Below are 20156 nucleotides of genomic sequence, written 5' to 3' on the forward strand. Positions count from 1 at the left end.
ATATAGTTTAAAATATGGTAATACCACTAAGTATGAAATACTCAGCATACGACTGTTTCCGTGCGCAAGTCAATAGAAATCAAAGGTCCCGATTCAGCATCCAGATAAATCCTGACTTCAGAGACAATTTGGTGATGTAACCTTTCTTTGGGTAAAAGTGACATGTACTTAGGTATTATATAAATTATGTACTTAAGTCTTGTAACTTTGGTTGTACAATGATGTCTAATATGGATTATAAGTACGAAATAAATAATATGGCATATTTGGTAAATGTGGCATGAAACTAAAATGGAAATAAATGAAATTATTAGTTCAATTAAAAATTATTTATGAGTGATCAAGTAGATAAATTGTTAAATTAATGTTGTAGGCATAATTAGGCATGTTTGAGTATGGAGATGGATAGGTTGTTATATTGGTTGCAAATTGGTTCTGGTTTGAAATTGTAGGGAAAGTTAGTTAATTATAAAGGGGTTATATTGATTTTTTTTAAATAAATTTTTGGAGCACTCGGACAAGTCCCGGTTCACTTCTAATACGTATTCTGGGCCTCAAAGGTCCATGAAAGGGACTAAATCATTAAATTATAATATGTATGTTATTTATTTGTGAATTTAATCGTAAATTATCTGATATGTTCGGTAATGCCTCGGAACCCTAATTTGACGACAGTATGGGGTTAAGGGGTGTTATAAGTTCAATCACCAAAATGTAAACTTACTCATAGTTTAGATAGTTTAGTGACTAATGGTGTAATTTACTCTATTATTAATTATTTGTAACTATATATTTTTTGTAAGTACTAGGACGAAACCATGCATGATTATTATGAGTCATTTTCTTTACATATTGATTTCTCAAAGATGAAAGTGCCAATTATTGGAAATTAATGGATGAATAATTGCTACAAATTATTTTTTTTAGATTATGATGTACTTGAACATGAGGTGATATTTAGAATTATAATTGAAAGAGTTAATTCAAAGAAAAGTTGTACTTTTTTTTTGATGAATCAAGAGGTACATATAATCAAGCTTTACTTGCACATATGAGATCAATATGCATATGATAGCCTTAGCTACGACATCTAATGTAATTGGAACAATATTGCTTGAGAGATGAATAACATATTGACAAATTGTTTTGCCATTAAATCTAAAGAAATAGAGTTTTGTGATATACGTAAATTGGATGTAACTGTAGAATTATTGTGAGGGCATATCTACTTGTTGGGAATTAACCTGAATAAACAACGAAAAAGAAAGAATAGTGAAAATTGGGCACACAAATTTACGTGGAAAAACTCCTCCAATCAAGAGGATAAAAAACCACGGGCAAATGAGACTTCGCTAATGGGCAAATATTCGAAGAGTACAAGATAAAGAAATTTAAAACCCTGAATACAAAGCTCTCTCGCTAAAGCTCTCTCTTGATCTTCTCTATAGGGTTACTAAATGCCCCCTTTATAGACAAAATTTCGTGGGCTAATATGATTAAAATATCCCTAAAGTCATTAGAGTTCGACTGGGAAAACATAGCAAAGTTTAACTAGGAGAAGAAACTCGATTTTGTAAGGAATACGTCGCGTCGTCGTATCTCGCCTTGTCGTGATGTCGTCCTTCGCGTCACTGCGACGTAGTGGACTTCCTCATAGCGATGTCAAACCTGTTTGACTTTGGTTTGACCCAAAAATACGAGACACACTATAACACCCTTTACCCGTATTCCACACCAGAATAGGGTACGAGCCATTACCAGAACATATACACTTGTAAATGTATTTAACCGGATTATAAAACTTCATCTAAATTAAAACTTTCAAATTTTATAATTCTTCATAATATATCCTCAAAATATTATATTCATAATAAATAGGACCTACGAGACCCGATACATATTCATGCAATTCACAAGTCTTAATAATTCAATGATTTATTTCCATTTCATTCAATTCCCTAATTTCTCATGTTCACAATTTAAATCATTAAGTTCAATACTAATACATATTTATCATTTAACTCAACGTTTATTGATTATACCATTCATTAACACATTTATGAAATTCTCAATTTTTGCAATGAAAATATCACTTTAGCTTATATAACAACATCAATTCAACTAATCATCCTCGTATAAATTCACTACCACTTATCCATTTACTAGAATTCTTTTGGGCCCATTTGTCACTTACCATACTTAATCAAATTAGGGAACGGTTACGGAAAATTGAGTACTTCACTTCCACTTTGCCATAGTATAACTATGGTATTACGTATGATCACTTATCACTTGTCATTGATCAGATAAGTGTAGCCAAAGCTACCACTTATCACTTGTCACTGATCAGATAAGTGTAGCTAAAGCTACCACTTATCACTTGTCACTTGTCACTGATCAGATAAGTGCAGCTAAAACTACCACTTATCACTTGTCACTGATCAGAAGTACTCAAATCCGGCGTTCTGCTCAATTTGATCATTTATTTGGTTTTCACATTGTTATTTTATTTTCAATCCATCAACAAATATATATCATCATACACTATATAATTCATGAAATTAACATTTAATCGTTAAATTTCAGCCATATGAACTTACTATTTCATTATCTTTCCACACTCGTTTCCTATGCACATCACACAAGGTATAAACATATCATTCAACCATAGTCGCAAGCTAGTGTATTTAAACATAACTCTTTTTGGAACTAACCACATGATAAACCATTTCACTAAAGATTACATGATCACAACTAAATGAGTTACCATTTCAACCACTACTTGGCCAAAGCCTAAGCATGTACGCCAAATATGTTAGCCAAATACACATATAGCATAAACATTATAAGCATGGATGAACACAACATTTATTCATGTATCACACTTACCAACAAGTGTTAATTCATAAATCATTCATGACATTACTTCATGCCCAATCATATACCGAATATACCATACACACATTCTATGAAACTTTATTTTCACACATGAGCTTAGACCATGACCAATAATGCACAAATATAAGCATAATTTCTATTTCATCGTTTATCAATTATAATCAAGCATATGATCAATTATACACAAATCATTCATATATTTCCCAATTTTCCTCCTCCTCCTCTCCATTCCACATTCTTAATGTGTATAACACATTTAAACAACATTATCCATACTATCACTATTTTTCTTGTATGTAAATTCAAGTTGTCTATCTGAGTTAGAGTCACTAATTTATTTATATCTCGAGCTAAGGAGCTCCAAATTAATATCCGTTAATTTTACATAAAACTAAACTCACATATATTCTTACCATAAAATTTTTAGAATTTTTGATTTAGCCAATAAGTACAATTTATTCTTTAAAGTTTCCCCTGTTTCACTGTTCAACAGTTCTGACTCCTCTTCACTAAAAATTAATTATCTCTTTGTATAGAATTTGGATGATGTCCTCGTTGTTTCTATTAAAAATAGACTCATTAAGGATTTTAAATATATAAATTATAACCCATAATTATTTTTATACAAATTTTAATGATTTTTCCAAGTCAGAACAGGGGAACCCGAATTCATTCTGACCTTATCTAACAAAATTCATTATATCTCATGATTTACTATTCCATTACTTACACCGTTTCTTCTATGAGAAACTAGACTAAATAATATTAAATGAATATTTTTTCATCCTCTAATTCAATTTACAAGATTTATGGTGATTTTCAAAGTTAACCTACTGCTGCTGTCCAAAACTGTTTTAGTGCAAGATGTTGATAATCAAATTTATAACACCCTCCTTTCCTTTCTCTACAATATTTTCTATCAATTCCTCTTGTTTCCCTTCACTAACATATCAAGAACATAGAACCTTATATAATAAAACCCTACATTAACATCAATTTCATACTTTTTCAATAATATCAAACTTAAAAATATATTGAAACCTTGATGTTCTTACCTTGCTCTATTGATTTCAATCTTTAACTTGATTTTCTCTCTCCTCCATCTTCTATTTCTTGAATCTAACTTGATATTCTAGCTCCCCATAGCCTCCTTAACATTTTTCTCTCTTGGTAGCTATGGAAATCCTTTTGATTTCTAGGTGAAATGGTAAATTTTTAGTGGAAAGACCAAATTGTAAAGAAAGCAAAACTTTCTTTCTTCCCTTGTGTTCTAACCTGAAATGTATGGGAAAGGAAGATGATTCTTCATCTTTTCTTCCACATATATATATACTAAATAAAATAATAATAAAATGATAAAATGTCATTTAAAAATTAAATTAAAATATTAATAAACTAATATTTATTTATTTATTTAATCTAAAATATCTCTAACATCATCATTATTTTCTAGATTTCTTTTTCTTCTAATTGACCATTTTGCCCTTTAGATCCTTTAAAATTCCATACTTGAGTCATCACTTAATTTGGTAAAATTACGATTTAGTCCCTCATAATTCTTCATCTAATCAATTTGGTCCAAATTCATCCATTTTCCTTAGTTTCTAGATTATTCCACCCTTAAAATATTTACACTATTGGTCCTTCAACTTTTTCATATTTACACGTTAACCCCTCAAATTTTGAGTATTTACTATTAGATAATAAAACTTTGCTCACTTTTGCAATTTAATCCTTTCTTTAATTAATATGTCATAATATTGTAACACCCCTTACCCGTATCCAACACCGGAATAGGGTACGAGGCATTACCAAAACACATACACTTGTAAACGTATTTAACCGAGTTATAAAATTTCATCTAAATTAAAACTTTCAAAATAATTAACATGCTTCTATAACTTTTCACAATATATCCTCAAAATATTATAATCATAATAATTAGGGCCTATGAGACCCGATACATACTCATGCAATTCAATGTTTCATTTCCATTTCATTCAATTCGCAACTTCTCATGCTCACAATTTAAATCAATTCACTAGCAATTTCCATTTAATTCACGTACAATTCAATGACATTAAGTTCAACACTAATACGTATTTACCATTTAACTCAACGTTTATCGATTATACCATTCAATAACACATTTATGAAATTCTCAATTTTGCAGTGAAAATATCACTTTAGCTTAAATAACAACATCATCTTGGTATAAATACACTACCACTTATCCATTTACTTTAATTCATTTGGGCCTATTTGTCACTTATCATCCTTAATCAAATTAGGGAACGGTTACGGAAAATTGAGTACTTCACTTTGACTTTGCCATAGTATAACTATGGTCTTACGTATGATCACTTATCACTTGTCCCTGATCAGATAAGTGTAGCTAAGGCTACCACTTATCAATTTGTCACTTGATCAGATAAGTGTAGCTAAGGCTACCACTTATCACTTTGTCACTTGATCAGATAAGTGTAGCTAAAGCTACCACTTATCACTTTGTCACTTGATCAGATAAGTGTAGCACTTATCATTTTTTCTCTTGATCAGATAAGTGTAGCTAAAGCAACCATTTATCACTTTGTCTCTTGATCAGATAAGTGTAGTACTTATCACTTTGTCACTTGATCAGATAAGTGTAGCTAAAGCTACCACTTATCACTTTGTCTCTTGATCAGATAAGTGTAGCACTTATCACTTTGTCACTTGATCAGATAAGTGTAGCTATAGCTACCACTTATCACTTTATCTCTTGATCAGAAGTACTCAAATCCGGCATTCCGCTTAATTTGATCATTTGTTCGATTTTCGCATTTTTATTTTACTCTCATTTCAACACTAAATACATTTCATCATACATTATATAATTCATGAAATTAACATTTAACCATTAAATTTCAGCCATATGAACTTACTATTTCATTAACTTTCCACACTTGTTTCTATGCACATCACACAAGATATAAGCATATCATTCAACCATAGTTGCAAGCTAGTGTACTTAAATATAACTCTTTTTGGAACTAACCACACGATAAACCATTTCAATGCATAACTTATAAATTTAACGTGGCATAATCTAGCCACTACTTGGCCAAAGTCTAAGCATATACACCAAATATGTTAGCCAAATACACATATAGCATAAGCATTATAAGCTTGGATGAGCACAACATTTATTCATGTATCAGGCTTACCAACATGTGTTAATTCATAAACCATTCATGACATTATTTCATGCCAAATCATATACCGAATATACCATACACACATACTATGAAACTTTATTTTCACACATGAGCTTAAACCATGACCAATAATGCACAAATATAAGCATAATTTCTATTTCATCGTTTATCAATTATAATCAAGCATATGACAAATTATACACAAATCATTCATATATTTCCCAATTTTCTTCCTCCTCATCTCCATTCCACATCCTTAATGTGTATAACACACTTAAACAACATTAGCTATAATTTCACTATTCACTCAAATGTATATTCAAAGCTATTTATCCGAGTCAGAGTCACTAAATTATATTTATCCGGAGCTACAGAGCTCCAAATTAAGATCCGTTAATTTTCCCTAAAACTAGACTCACATACCTTCTTACCATAAAATTTTCAGAATTTTTGGTTCATCTAAATAGTACAGTTTATTCTTTAAAGTTTCCCTTGTTTTGTTGTCTATCAGTTCCGACCACTCTTCACTAAAAATGACTTATCTAATTGTAAAGAATTTGGATGATGTTTCCATTTGTTTCCTTTGAAAATAGACTCATTAAGGATTCTAAGGATATAAATTATAACTCTTAATTATTTTTATTCAATTTTGTATGATTTTCCAAAATCAGAACAGGGGAACCCCAAATCATTCTGACATTGTCTCACAAAATTTATTATATCTCATGATTTACAATTCCATTGCTTACATCGTTTCTCCTATGAGAAACTAGATTCAATAATATTTAATTTCATATTTTATTCACCCTCTAATTAAATTCCCACAATTTTTGGTGATTTTTCAAAGTTATACTACTGCTGCTGTCCAAAACTGCTTTAGTGCAAAATGTTGATTTCCATTTTGCCCCAAATTTCACAGTTTATACAATTCGGTCCTTTCTCAATTAACCCCTCAATTAATATAATTTTATCAATTAATACTTTACCTAGACATTATAAGTTGTTTCACAACTATTGAAATTCAGAATTTTCACATATAGCTCTATCTTCAAACTCTTTTACTATTAGGTCCCAAACATTCACTTTCTATTCAATTCTTTCAATAAAATCAGCATATGAACAATTTAAAGCTCTAATTCCATGCTAAATCATCATATACTTCCAGCACATATTCATATCAACTTTCAACTTCTTTCATAGAATCAAAAACTAATGAATTCAACAAGTGGACCTAGTTGTAAAAGTCACAAAAACACCAAAATTTCAAGAAATAATCAAGAATTGAACTTACTTGCAGTAAAAATAGGAAGAACCAACTTAAGTAAACCCTCCTATGGTGTTTTTTGCTGATGAGAATGCAGAAAAATAAAGAGAAATCTAGATAATTCCACTTTGGTCCTAACTTTATTAAGTAAATTTTGCAATATTCCAATTTTGCCCTTAATTCTCCTAACTTTATTTCTGATTTCATGCCTTTGCCGTCCAGCCCAAATAGACCTTGGGTCTATTTGCCTTTGAAGCCCTCTTCCTTTTATCATTTAAACTATTTAATCATTTCCCATAATTTTACATTTGTTACAATTTAGTCCTTTTTGTTCAATTAATTATCAGAACTTTAAAATTTCTTAACCAAACTTTAATACTAAATTTTTAACACTCCATAAATATTTATAAAAATATTTATGGCTCGATTTAAAATCTCTGAGGTCTCGATACCCTATTTTTTTATTCTAATTATTTTAATATTTATTTCTAGTGCACTATTCACTATTTCAAAAATTTTCCTAACTTCACATTTAACTTATACTCACTAAATTAATAATATTTTCTACTCATTTTTAGAATTTAGTGATCTCGAATCACCGTTCCGACACCTCTGAAAATTCAGGCCATTACATTTTTTTTCCTCGTCGGATTTGTCGTCCAAAAACCATTGTTCCATCTAGACCCAAAATCGGGCTGTTACAAATATACTTCCCAATGTTATCATAACTCAAAATTTTCCTTTTTTTTCACTTTACTTCCTTACTATATCAAAGATAATATCTTAATGTAAAAATTTTCGGGGTATTACACACACTCCACACTACTCATATGTGATAAGGCTCCTATGGAAAAAAAAAAGACAGTAGATCAAAGTTTTAGAGATATTAGGGATAGTATAACATTTTTTGAAAGTGACTTTCACCACGCGTTTACTATAATCCCGATGGTAGAAGAGTAGAAAGAAATAATGTAAGTCTTGAAAAAAATATATTTATTGAGTTAGATGGAAAAATTGACAGTAAGAAGAAAAAGCAACATTTGTTGATATTATTTTTTATTCAATCATATAATATTTCATTTTGGTTTTATTTACTTTAAATTTATTTTGTTGTTGTTCCGTAAATAAAATTAAAGGTTATCCCTCACTAAAAAGCAAATCACTTGGTGTGGAAAAGAAAGAATCAACTATAGAAATTGTTATAATTAGAAAAGAATATCTTAATGTAAATGAATCTAAAAAACTTCTAAAGATTATCTTTTTTTGATGAAGAGCTAAAATTGCTTAACATTTTGATTTCCATCTCTATATTATTCAAATGTTTTAGTATTTAGTCAAAGCTAAACTTATATATAAACTTTTTAATTGACTTTAAATTTTTTTAAGAATATTTTATTTATCAATATTCAAAATTAATTTAATATAATTAATATTATTTTAATTATATTATTAATTTAATTTAAAATTTAACAATAATTACGCGGGTGCTGAACATAAGTCCAGTATCTTGTCAATATAAATGGGCTCACTCTGTTGAGCCCACTACAGTTGGGGCAAATGCATCTGCCCCGTTAGTTATTTATACATTCTTTCTTCTCATTTTTCTGTCTTCTTTGTATTAGACCCAACAGCCCGAATGAGAAATTCCTCAATCAAACCATCACAGCTCGGCTCAAGTCTAAAACAGCCGAAAGATAAGCCATAGATACTTGTGAGTGTTATAGGTGGAGATTGCACCTTGCTGGATTTGGATAACAAACTGAAAATGGATCACTGCATGAACCGTGACCAAGCAGCACATAGATTAGTTTATAATAGATAAAAAAGAAAAAAAAAAGAGAGGCAATAATGAGAACTGGAAGCATCCAAATTGATGGACACTAAAATGATCTATACAAACTTTTCTCAATTATCCGATTGACTAGGGCCAATAATGGCATCTGATTATGCCACCTAATTGTGTGTTTTGGCATTAAAATATTTGGTTGATGATGTTGATCTTAGTTGCTATCAAGGAGCTTTAGCATATGGATAGTAAAACTGTCAATCAACATGAATCCCCCCACTTTCCTTGAGTGGGATCTGAGCAGTTTGATTGTAACTGTTGCTGCTATTTTCACACCTGATTCCAAGCTTTTGTTCATAGTTTTCAATATAAAGCTTTAAGGGTAGGGTAATAGTGGAATGTCTATCTCACCCTTTCAAGCAACTTTTGATATAAACAACAGCAAAAACAAAGGACATCGAGGATATTTCAGACAATTGAAGAATTAGGCCGACGGTAAGTAACCGACTCATGCCCAAATTACCAACACGTGTCCGCTTGGCACTTTCAATCGTGGACAACTCAACGTGCAACTTCGCCAAAGTTGTTTCCTCGACGTGTCATTCATGGACAAAACCCAGCGCCACTCCGTTACTTGTACCATTAACCCCCAACACCTATTTAGACTCTACAACCTGAAACTATAATATTTGACTAATCCATTCAAAGACAAAACACACGCAGGTCTAGTCCAACACACTATGGCCCGGTCCGTTGAACCACTGGTTGTCGGCAGAGTAATCGGAGATGTGCTCGACATGTTCACTCCGGCATCGGAGTTCACTGTACGGTATGGCACCAAGCAGGTCACCAATGGCTGTGACATCAAGCCATCTGCTGCTGCTGATAAACCTCATGTCCAAATTCTCGGCCATCCCTTCTCTTCCAATTTATACACTCTCGTATTCGATTCTTTCCAAGTTTTTCTCTGATTTTATTACGCGTAACTTTATCAGTGATTCAATATGTAGTACTCACTGAGTCACTGTTGCAATAATATGTAGGTTATGGTTGATCCAGATGCCCCAAGTCCTAGTGAACCAAGATTGAGGGAGTGGCTCCATTGGTATTTATAATTCCATTTCATGTTCTTATCTCTGCTACTGCATGTGTAATAACGGGAGATTTTTAGTTTTTTTCCGACCTAATATTTGGTAAAACTTAAATGTTTGTGTTGCAGGATCGTTGTAGATGTTCCAGAGGGACAAGATGCTACCAAAGGTATAGCTTTGCCATTAATCTATTTCTTACATATTACATCTTAATCATTATGAGAACAGAGAGATTCAAATTCACTCCAAAAAAAAATGTCTGATATAAATTTGATGCAATTCACAATTCGAGTAAAAAACTATATCTAAATCTTCATGTAATACAGGAAGAGAGTTGGTAGCTTACATGGGACCCCAGCCTCCTACAGGGATTCACCGTTATATTTTGGCACTCTTTAAGCAGGAAGGAGCAATGGAAGGAAGGATTCAAGTGGCGGATGCGCGTGCCAACTTCAGTACTCGCCGATTCGCTGCTCAAAACAGGCTGGGGATTCCGGTTGCTGCAGTGTATTTCAATTCTCAAAAGGAGCCAGCAGCTAAGAAACGTTAGCTCATAGCTTACAGTGCATTATTTGGTAGGTTCTGTAATACATTTTTTTTTGTAAGGGTACAGAATTGATGGATGTTTGTTGTGTGTATGTGTGTGCATGTAATTTTCAGCCATTGTTTGAATTTGATTGTAAGTGAGAATCATAATATAGTGAATTTTGTGTTGCTTGTATTGACTTGTCTTTTACATTGATAGGCAGTATCTTGTGAGCTGTAGTCACAAGTAAACTGACGGTTTACTTAATGCACAGATGGATAACAGAAACTGGAGAAATATTTTCCCATTAATTTGAAAATGGAAGTCCCAGTTTTAGAATAGAAATGGTTACCTAATTTCAATTTTCAACTAGAAAGAAAAAAATATGGTGATCAAGCATGGTAACAAGGGAAGTTCCTCTTTCATTCAACTGATACCAACAATTCATAATGTAGCAGGGCAGGAATTAGCAAAACCTTATCTAAATTTCCAGAATTTTTAATTACAAATCCTCCACGCTTGCTATTACGGTAGTAATTTCATGGCCTTTAACAGCTCTTACTGGACAATCAATCCTTCCAACTCAACCCGGGCAAATGATAAAAACGAATTATTGGTATTGGGGGCAGTCATCAAATCATCACACTAGTAGTCAAATATAGGTGATTAGAGATTGCTGATTCGATTAGTCAAATGTGATGAATTATATCATTTGAATGAACTATTATCATTTAGTTACCAATCTACATCCTGAGAAGGGAAAACTAATTTACTTTTCAATTGTTCCAAAGGTATTAGTTTCCAAATATTGGAGAGTAAAAAAAAGCTGGAAAGGGTAATCAACGAAGAGAGACAAAACCTGGAACATTTATAATTCTGTGGAGTCTTTGACCTTTTGATTGCATTTGTTCTCGAAAGGAAAAAAACATGATTGAGAGCAGCGCTGACGAATTCATCTCAGAAATTGAGAAATTTCATCAACGCTGCACTCAATGATGTTTCTTCCATCCGGGGATCTCCAAATACTTGCTTCACTCCTATACATTGGATCCAAGCTTCTTCTACTATCCGATCAAACCACACACACATATATATAAATGTGTTGCAGAACAGGCTCATCTACGAGTTGCAGTACATGCATCTTTGAATTTGATTTGTACTGCCATTTTACTTGTCAAACTGGTAAATACATGTTAGCAGAACATTTTTTATATTTAAATTCCCCCAAATTTTCTGGGGAACCAAATGAAGTTGATTGTATTTGAGGGAATGCCTTTAGGCTGTAGTACCGATTCCCTGTACTGGGACCATCAATCTTGTACTACATTTAACTCCAACAGCCAACCATCAATTCATTATCTGGTTTTTTTATTGTTACAACTGCAGGCTCCAGGTAGGGACCACTTGATTGGTAGGTTAAAAGGTGAAACTTCAGTTCATAGTTGTCTATTCATAACATTCCTTTTTCATCCTTGCACAAAGGAGGGTAAGCCTATATTTTGCATGAATAATGTATTACTTGGATGTTAATACCTGATTTTGATTACATATACAGTGGAAGTTAATTGTGAAAAGAAGGGGATAAATATGCCGTGATTAAGCATATTTGACAACAAGAAAGAACAAATAAAATAGTAGACATGCAGAGGAATCAACAAATAGCTAAAATGTACAATATGTCGTATACATAAAATCTGCTTTATCGTCTGCGAAGAATGATCTTACCCTCGGCGTCTTCATCCATAATACGTCCGACTTCGTTCGGAGGATCGTGCCACCAAATTCGAGGTTTCTCTAGCTGATGTCCGATTTGAGCCAACTTATCAGCAGCTCTATTGCCTTCCCTATAGATATGAGTCACAATACAATTGTTAAGCTCCGGTATGATCAAGTTTATTTGTCTAACATGTCTTTGTAGTTCGGCACACTTGACCTGCCTCCTACAGACAATGATATCAATCAATGTCTTGTCATCACCTTCGAGCCATACATCGGTCCAACCATTTTCCAATACCAGCTCGAGCCCTCTTCGTAATGCAGATAGTTCCGCGATAGTGCTAGTGGTTCTCCCTATGGATTCAGCATATCCAAGTAAAAATTCAGCCTTGTGGTTCCTGATGACCCCTCCAATGCTACCGTTTCCTTTTCTACCTTTACAAGATCCGTCGAAGTTCAACTTAGTCCATCCGATTTTGGGTTTTCCCCATGACACCGGAATAAGTTCTTTGTGCCAGTTCCTAACCAACAACCGCACCGGGTTTTGCATCAGTCTTTGGCACCTAAAAATATTGCCCAAGGCCAACATCATTTTCCTAATAATATTTCCTTTGTCCTTGCTGAAGCATATGAAACATCAAAACTAAAAGGAAATAGTAATTCAGTGTTTTAACAACGAGAAATGGTTAAGAATGTAGAAGAAGACAAAAAGGTTTGACTTGAAAGGTGAAGGAAAACCAGAGGGGTTAGGCTCATACAAGTTTATCTCCTTTACTTAGGCATTGGATAAACAAAAGTTGAAGTGGTGATAAAGAAAGGAACATTGATTATTTTAGAGCAAGGAATATTCAAATGATTGAATGGGGCAGAGAGATATCTTCAGAAACTGTCAAGCATCTTCTTCTCTTAATTGGATTCTTAAGGAAACCCCTGCGTGCTTCAATGGTTACTTAACATAATCGCTACCATCAAAGTATAACTATAAAATTAACCATTCTCATCCTTTTTAACTATATTTGTACAACATTAACCAACACTTTAGGGGGCACTTTCCAATTGAATTGCAGTTGAAGTTCGAAGAACGGTGTGGAAGGGGTTTACTTAATTTAGTTTGACTTTGTTTGGAATGAATTTATTTGCTGCTTTTGATCTAATTTTATCCTTGGGAGAGTACTGCACGCAGTTTTCAGTCCTCGTATTTTCCAATAATCTTTCCGTACGATCAGATCCCAGGCCTTGTAAGCAGCCATCAGAGTTGCTCAAAGAGGATACCACAAAATGCCAATCGTAAGGAATAACTTATCTTCAATGCACAGCAATTCCCCAGGAAGACAAATGTTATGTCAACATGCAGGGAGCTTTTGCCTTGCATGTGTGGAATCATAATATAATTGCAACTATTTAATCATTTAAAAAAATTAATTAAAATTTTAAATAACATGAAGTAAAAAATATAAATGTGAGTAGGAGAGGAATCAGATCTAAAAATCAAAGATAAAAATGCATCATTTAACCATCTGACTACAACTAGAAACACATTCAGTTTAAAGCGCTTTTTTAAAATCGACTTAATCGGATAAATTTTATAGAAATCGATCTAATCAAATAATTATGATTAACAATAAACATTTTTAGATAATTCACCCTGAAACTTTAGCAATAATAATTTTCAATAATAAAAACTAACGCGATCAAAAGTAAAATATGTATAAATGCAACTGTGGAAAAACATGGTTGAAGTTTAACATTATATTCATCCCTGAATGCCCAATGAGGAGTTCAATCTTTTAAAAATAAAATTTTAATTTTAATTTTTTAATTTTATTTTTAAAATTTTGGAAACATTTGTTAATGTTTATTTTTTATTGTTAAAATATGTTATAGGCTTTTGTACTTTTCCTGAATATGAAATTTAATTTTTATACTAACAATGGGTAGTACAAAAATATTCACCTGCTGTCCACCGACTATGCCTTTCGGCCTGACTCACCCTCCGTGGACAAATCTTGCGGAGGAACCCTTGGGTTTTCGGGGCATTGGATTCTCACCAATGTTTGCGTTACTCAACCTGACATTCTTGCTTCTGATTCGTCTAGTACCACTCACGCGGGTGCTTCCCCCTAAGGCGGAACGCTCCCCTACCGATATATTTTTACATCCCACAGCTTCAGCAGATCCCTTAGCCCTGTTCATCTTCGGTGCAAGAGCGCTCGTTCAGTGAGCTATAAATAAGGATTTAATTTTTTTTACTTTTTAGATTCCAAATTTCATTAAGGTAGATTTGAGAATTAGAATTTGGATTTTAAAATTTTAGCTTTAAAATTTAAAATTTATGATTTATGAATTCATTATTTTCAAATTGAATTAATCCAAAATCATTGTTTGAATAATTCAAATTTAGATTTGAATTTCAACTAATTCTAAGTCTTAAAAATATTTTTTAATTTAATTATTTAGGAGAATTTTTTAACGTTGTTCGAAACGGACTGGGTTGACTTGTCAGACTTGGAGTAAGCCAAAGTATCGGTTTGGAGAAATATAGTAGATTGGTTGACTCGAAAGTCGGTACAGGCCAATCGACTGGGTGGTTGAACCAATTTTTTTTTTAATTTTTGAATATTTTTATTTCTAAAATTTTTAATAATTTATTTAATAGAACCGGATGGATCAGTTGAACCGATTGTACTAGTCAAATTGATAAACCGACTAAATTGGTCAAACAATTAGACCAGCAAACCGATGGCCTAATTTTGAAAATTATAAAATAAAAGTTAGGGGGTTATAAATTAAAATTATGAAAATTATTGTATAAATAAAATTTTTGAATATTTATATTGTACTAAATTTAACTCTTATCAAATTAGATTTTTAAATCCAAATCCAATTTTTTATACCAAAATCATAGTTTCCAAAGAGGCCATAAGATTATTTTGTTAAATTTAGATCCATTATAACATAATTTTTTAGTTACATTGTTATTAAATGAGTTTTTTTTTAGTTTCAAAATATCACACAAATAAATTTAACAGTGTTAAAAACTAGACTAAATTTTAAAATCTTGAAAGTAGGGAAGTAAATCCCTAAAAACAAAATTATATGAATTAAATTTCAAATTTATAAAGAATATAAGGATGCTATGATATATTTTAATTTAAAAAATCAATATAAAATTATATTTAAAATAGTGAAGTATTTGGATGAATGAACTTCCATATGGTAATTGAAAAGTTTCTAGAAGATAGTTGAACCTAACATGAAGATGTGGAGGCAATAGAAATGTTTGGGGACAAGAGATCACTTCAACAACTTCATTCTCTATTTTCTTTATAGTTCTTTTAATCTTTATTTATTTCTTTTTAACACAATACTTAAAATTAATCATAGTTCCTCTCCAACTCATAAATAGGAGGATAATGTGATACCTTATTATACCCGACCTAGTTGTTGGATCCGAATATAAAATGTCACATTTCATTGCTGAAGCAACTCACTTTTTCATTTATATTTTGAAAAGGAAACGTACTAGTAAAATTATTTTATAAAAATTTCGGCAGCATTTCTGCCTATTTTATATAAAACCCCTACAAAATAATTTAGATTTTCACAAAATATTCACATTCAAATTATCTCCCAAATCAATTCCCAGCACTATGATTTCTCAAAACATATCAATAAACTAAATTTATACGCTTTATTATTTTATCAAAACATTAGTTATAAAATACTAGCTAAGAAAACATAATGAAAATATTTAAATTCTGTAACAGCCTAATTTTAGTAGTGTCGGAAACAGTGATTCGAGATCACTAAATCCGACCAGTGAGTTTTAAAATCTAATAAATAAATACATATGAGACAAGTGTGATTATAGAAGAATTCTTGAATTAGTGAATTTTGTGATTTAAAAAGAATTTAATAGGTAAATTGGGTCTAAAACGAGGTATTGAGACCTCGAATTCGTAAGCCGAGCCATAAATATTTTTATAAATATTTATGGAGTGTCATTGAGTTAATATAAAAGTTTCGTTAGAAAATTTTAACGTTTGGATAGTCAATTAACTAAAAAGGACTAAATAGAAAATAGTGTAAAATTTGTTAAATTGTGATTAAATAGCTTAAGTGACTAATAAGGAGGGAATTAAAAGGAAATTAGGCCCAAATTATATGGGCTGGACGTTTGTTCAAGAAAAATCAGCAAGAAAGTAAGGAGAAACAAGGGCAAAATTAGAAACTTTACAAATTAAATATATAAAACAAAGACAAAAGTGAAAAATCTAGAGACTTCTTCATAATTTATCAGCAAAAACGCCATAGGAGGTCTGAAACAATCTGGTTTCTCATAATTTTATACCATGTGAGTTCAATTCTTGCTTTTTATTTGAAATTTTAATGTTTTGTGACTTTTACAACTAGGTCCAACTGTTGAATTCATTAGTTTTTGATTCCATGGGTGATTTTTTAAGTTACCATGAATAAATTATGGAATTTTATGATGAATTATTATAGATTTTAAATTTTAATTTCATTATATTATGATTTTATTAAGTGATTTTAGTAGAAAATTATTTTTAGGACCTAATTGTGAAAAGGTTAGGAATTCGGGTTTTGTACTTAAATTATGAATATAAAAGGTTGTATAGTAGTCTAAAGTGATTAGATAGAGTGTTATTGGAGGAAAAAATTGCTCAATTAAAGTGTTAATTGAGTAGGGACTAAATTGTAAAAATTGTAAATTTTGGGGTAAAAGTGTAATTTAAAAAATTGAAGGGCATAAATTGCGAAGTGAATTAGTATTGAATTAGATGCTAATGAATGGAAAAATTTATTCAAAGATAAATGTGGAAAAGAGAAAATATCAAACTAGTCCCTAAACTTTTACAACTCCTACAAATTGGCCCAGGTAAGTTCATACGGCTGAAATTTTATGATTAATTGTTAATGTGGGAATGACATATTGTATCAATTCGTATATTGTTGTTGAATTATGATTATGGTAAAAATGAGAAGAAAAATGAGATTGTTTCAAATTAAAGAATACACAGGATTGGGTAAATACGTTTGGTAATCAGTGATGAATTGATGAATAAGTTCATGGTGAATCCATGGAAAATTGTGAAAAGTAGGTATGGTGTTTCAGTGAAAAAAGCATATTGAGTTGTGAAAAGTAGGTATGGAGTTTCAGTGAAGAAAACCATATTGAGTTGTGAAAAGTATGTATGGTATTTCAGTGAAGAAAACCAGACTGAGTTATAGCATTGTAAAAGATTCAAGCAAATCGTGGCACCGGGCAAACGATGTATTCAAATCCGTAAGACGATCCTTAATTTGACAAGTATTTAAAAATGCAATTGAAGCTAAATGTTGGAATATAAGTTGACATATGATATTGAGTTCGATTGAGTAGATTCATTGTTTGAGATTGTGGTTGACAGGAAATGTTGAATTTTTATTTGTTTATTAATATTGTTAGTGAAATTTTGGTAAGATTTTATTATGAGCCTATGAAGTTACTAAGCTTCCTGTAAGCTTATTTGTATGTATTTATTGTTTCTTGTAGATTGACGTATATACATATGGTCGGAGGATCGGATCTACATCAACGATCACACTATCCAGATTTACCCCGGTAGATTTTGTTAAACAACTTTTTTATTTATATGGCATGTATAAAGACTTGGTCATTTTGTGTGTATCCTTATGATATGACTAAGGAAAATTTTAATGTTTGGGTAGTCAATTAAGTGAAAAGGACTAAATTGAAAAATGTGTAAAAGTTACTAGAAGGATTAAATAACTCAATTGTTAAATGAAGAGGGACAGAAATTGCAAATAAGCCCAAAAGGAGATATTTTGGGCGGCATAAGCTGAGAAAAATCAGGAGAATTGGTGAAATAAGGGTAAAATGGGAAAATAACAAATTTTACTAACATAAAAATAGGACCAAATTGGAATATCTAGAATTCTCTTCATATTTTCTGCATTCTCATCAGCCAAAAATGTCCTAAGGGTTTATTCAAGCAGGTTTTTCATAATTTTTGCACCAAGTGAGTTAATCCTTGCCTTTTTCTTGAAATTTTTGTGTTTCTAAGACTTTTACAACTAGGTCATATTACTAAATTCATTAGTTTTTGATTTTATGAATGAAATTGAAAGTTTCTACGAATATGTGCTGGAAATTTATTATAAATAAGCATGAAGTTGAAGCTTTAATTTGTTTATGAGATGATTTTATTAGGTAATTTTAAAAGAAATTGATTTGTAGGACCTAATTGTGAAAATGTTTGGAATTAAAGTCTAGTGCTAAAATTCTGATTTCGAAAGGTTATAAAGTAGTTTAAAGTGATAGAATAAAGTGCTAATTGAGAAAAATAAGCTCAATTGAGAGGTTAATTGAGCAGGGATGAAATTATCATTTATTGAAAGCTTAGGGGAAAAATGGTAATTAACATCATGCACTAAAACAGTTTTGGACAGCAGCAGTAATCTAACTTTGAAAAATCACCAAAAATTGTAGAGATCGAATTAGAGGATGAATAAAATATGAAACTAAAGCTTATTGAGTCTATTGAAGCCCAAAACATACATCGGGACAAAACCGGGATTAAATCGAAACCATAAGAATTTTTTTTTGCAAAATCCCAAAGTCTTTTTTTTTTATGAACTCAATATAACCATTTATAAATATCTATTCTTCCCTGCAATTTTTAAACCGAGACCAATCCAACACAATAAGCTTTAATTTCATATTTTATTCATCCTCTAATCTTCTCTGCGGTTAGTGTAAAAACAGTGGTGGCGGTGAGATTAGATACTGTAGCGATACTGTAGCATGAGACAAAAAGTAAGCTAAACGCATTGCACCGCACCTAATCGCCCATCCAAACCCACCCTTAGTCTAACTTAGTGAAACGGGGTAAAAAACCAAATTTCATGATCCATTTCAATTCTATTTTCATATAATTCTCATTTCAATTCTGTTTCATATTCAAATCATATATCACCTAATGCAAAATAGGCTTCCAATTTGAAACATATTAAATATTTTCTTGCTCAATCACCTAAAATCATAATACTCAAATCCAAATCATAACCATGAATTCGCTAATTTAGTCTTATGAAAAACATAGTATTCATCTCAAAACATAATTTTATAAATATTAACTAAATTATTCAAGTTCATCCAAAACTCATAAAAATAAAATAAAATAAAATAAATATAACTAGTCATATTAAATTAAATATTCTAAAACTTTATATAATGAAAATAAGATATTAGCAGAAACCGAAGTTTTAATCGCTTTACTCCTTTTCTTCGTCTTTCTCCTTCAAAATGTTTGCTTCGTTTTTAGCTACAATAGGAGCAATTCAATATGAAACAAATAACTTAAATATGCATGATTATTCATATTGACAACTTAAGTTTTCTAGTCCGAAATTCGCATATCTTTCGACTCGATTATCCATTTTCAATTCCGTCTTCAACAGAGTACTCACTGCTTCACAAGCTATCATTTAACACCAATATTGCACAAAGTGACCAATGTTCTCTACTTCCTCTTTAACATGGCCAAATATACCAAATAAACTTTTCATTCATTTTTGTTTTTTTTTCACACTTCTAACAAGCTAGAACTCATCTTCTAATAATTTCCTATCCAAAAATATATTTATTTCACTT

The 20156-nt window shown here is 31.3% G+C and overlaps 1 protein-coding gene across 3 annotated transcripts; it reads left to right on the forward strand.

Moving 5' to 3' along the window:
- The first annotated feature begins 9772 nt into the window (after positions 1-9772).
- Positions 9773-10957, forward strand: LOC107922983 (protein MOTHER of FT and TFL1). Of its 3 annotated transcripts, none has more exons than XM_016853185.2 (4): positions 9773-10041; positions 10189-10250; positions 10365-10405; positions 10563-10957. In XM_016853185.2, exons 1-4 carry the CDS (start codon positions 9886-9888, stop codon positions 10784-10786), a joined length of 483 nt encoding a protein of 160 aa, XP_016708674.1. In that variant the 5' UTR covers positions 9773-9885; the 3' UTR covers positions 10787-10957. The 3 variants fall into 3 exon arrangements, with proteins under 3 accessions (XP_016708674.1, XP_040949877.1, XP_016708673.1); XM_041093943.1 differs by having other exon boundaries at positions 9779-10086; positions 10640-10957; XM_016853184.2 differs by having other exon boundaries at positions 9786-10086.
- The last annotated feature ends 9199 nt before the right edge of the window (positions 10958-20156 follow it).

Source organism: Gossypium hirsutum, chromosome D05 (assembly GCF_007990345.1).
Source record: "Gossypium hirsutum isolate 1008001.06 chromosome D05, Gossypium_hirsutum_v2.1, whole genome shotgun sequence".
Lineage (NCBI taxonomy): Eukaryota > Viridiplantae > Streptophyta > Magnoliopsida > Malvales > Malvaceae > Gossypium > Gossypium hirsutum.

What these genes read in the sequence shown, in the direction of transcription:
- LOC107922983 (XM_016853184.2), top strand. Translation starts at nt 9,886, where the DNA reads ATGGCCCGGTCCGTTGAACCACTGGTTGTCGGCAGAGTAATCGGAGAT. An exon ending in CTTCCAATTTATACACTCTC is followed by an intron (nt 10,087 to 10,188) that starts GTATTCGATTCT and finishes AATAATATGTAG; the next exon opens with GTTATGGTTGATCCAGATGC. An exon ending in TTGAGGGAGTGGCTCCATTG is followed by an intron (nt 10,251 to 10,364) that starts GTATTTATAATT and finishes TTTGTGTTGCAG; the next exon opens with GATCGTTGTAGATGTTCCAG.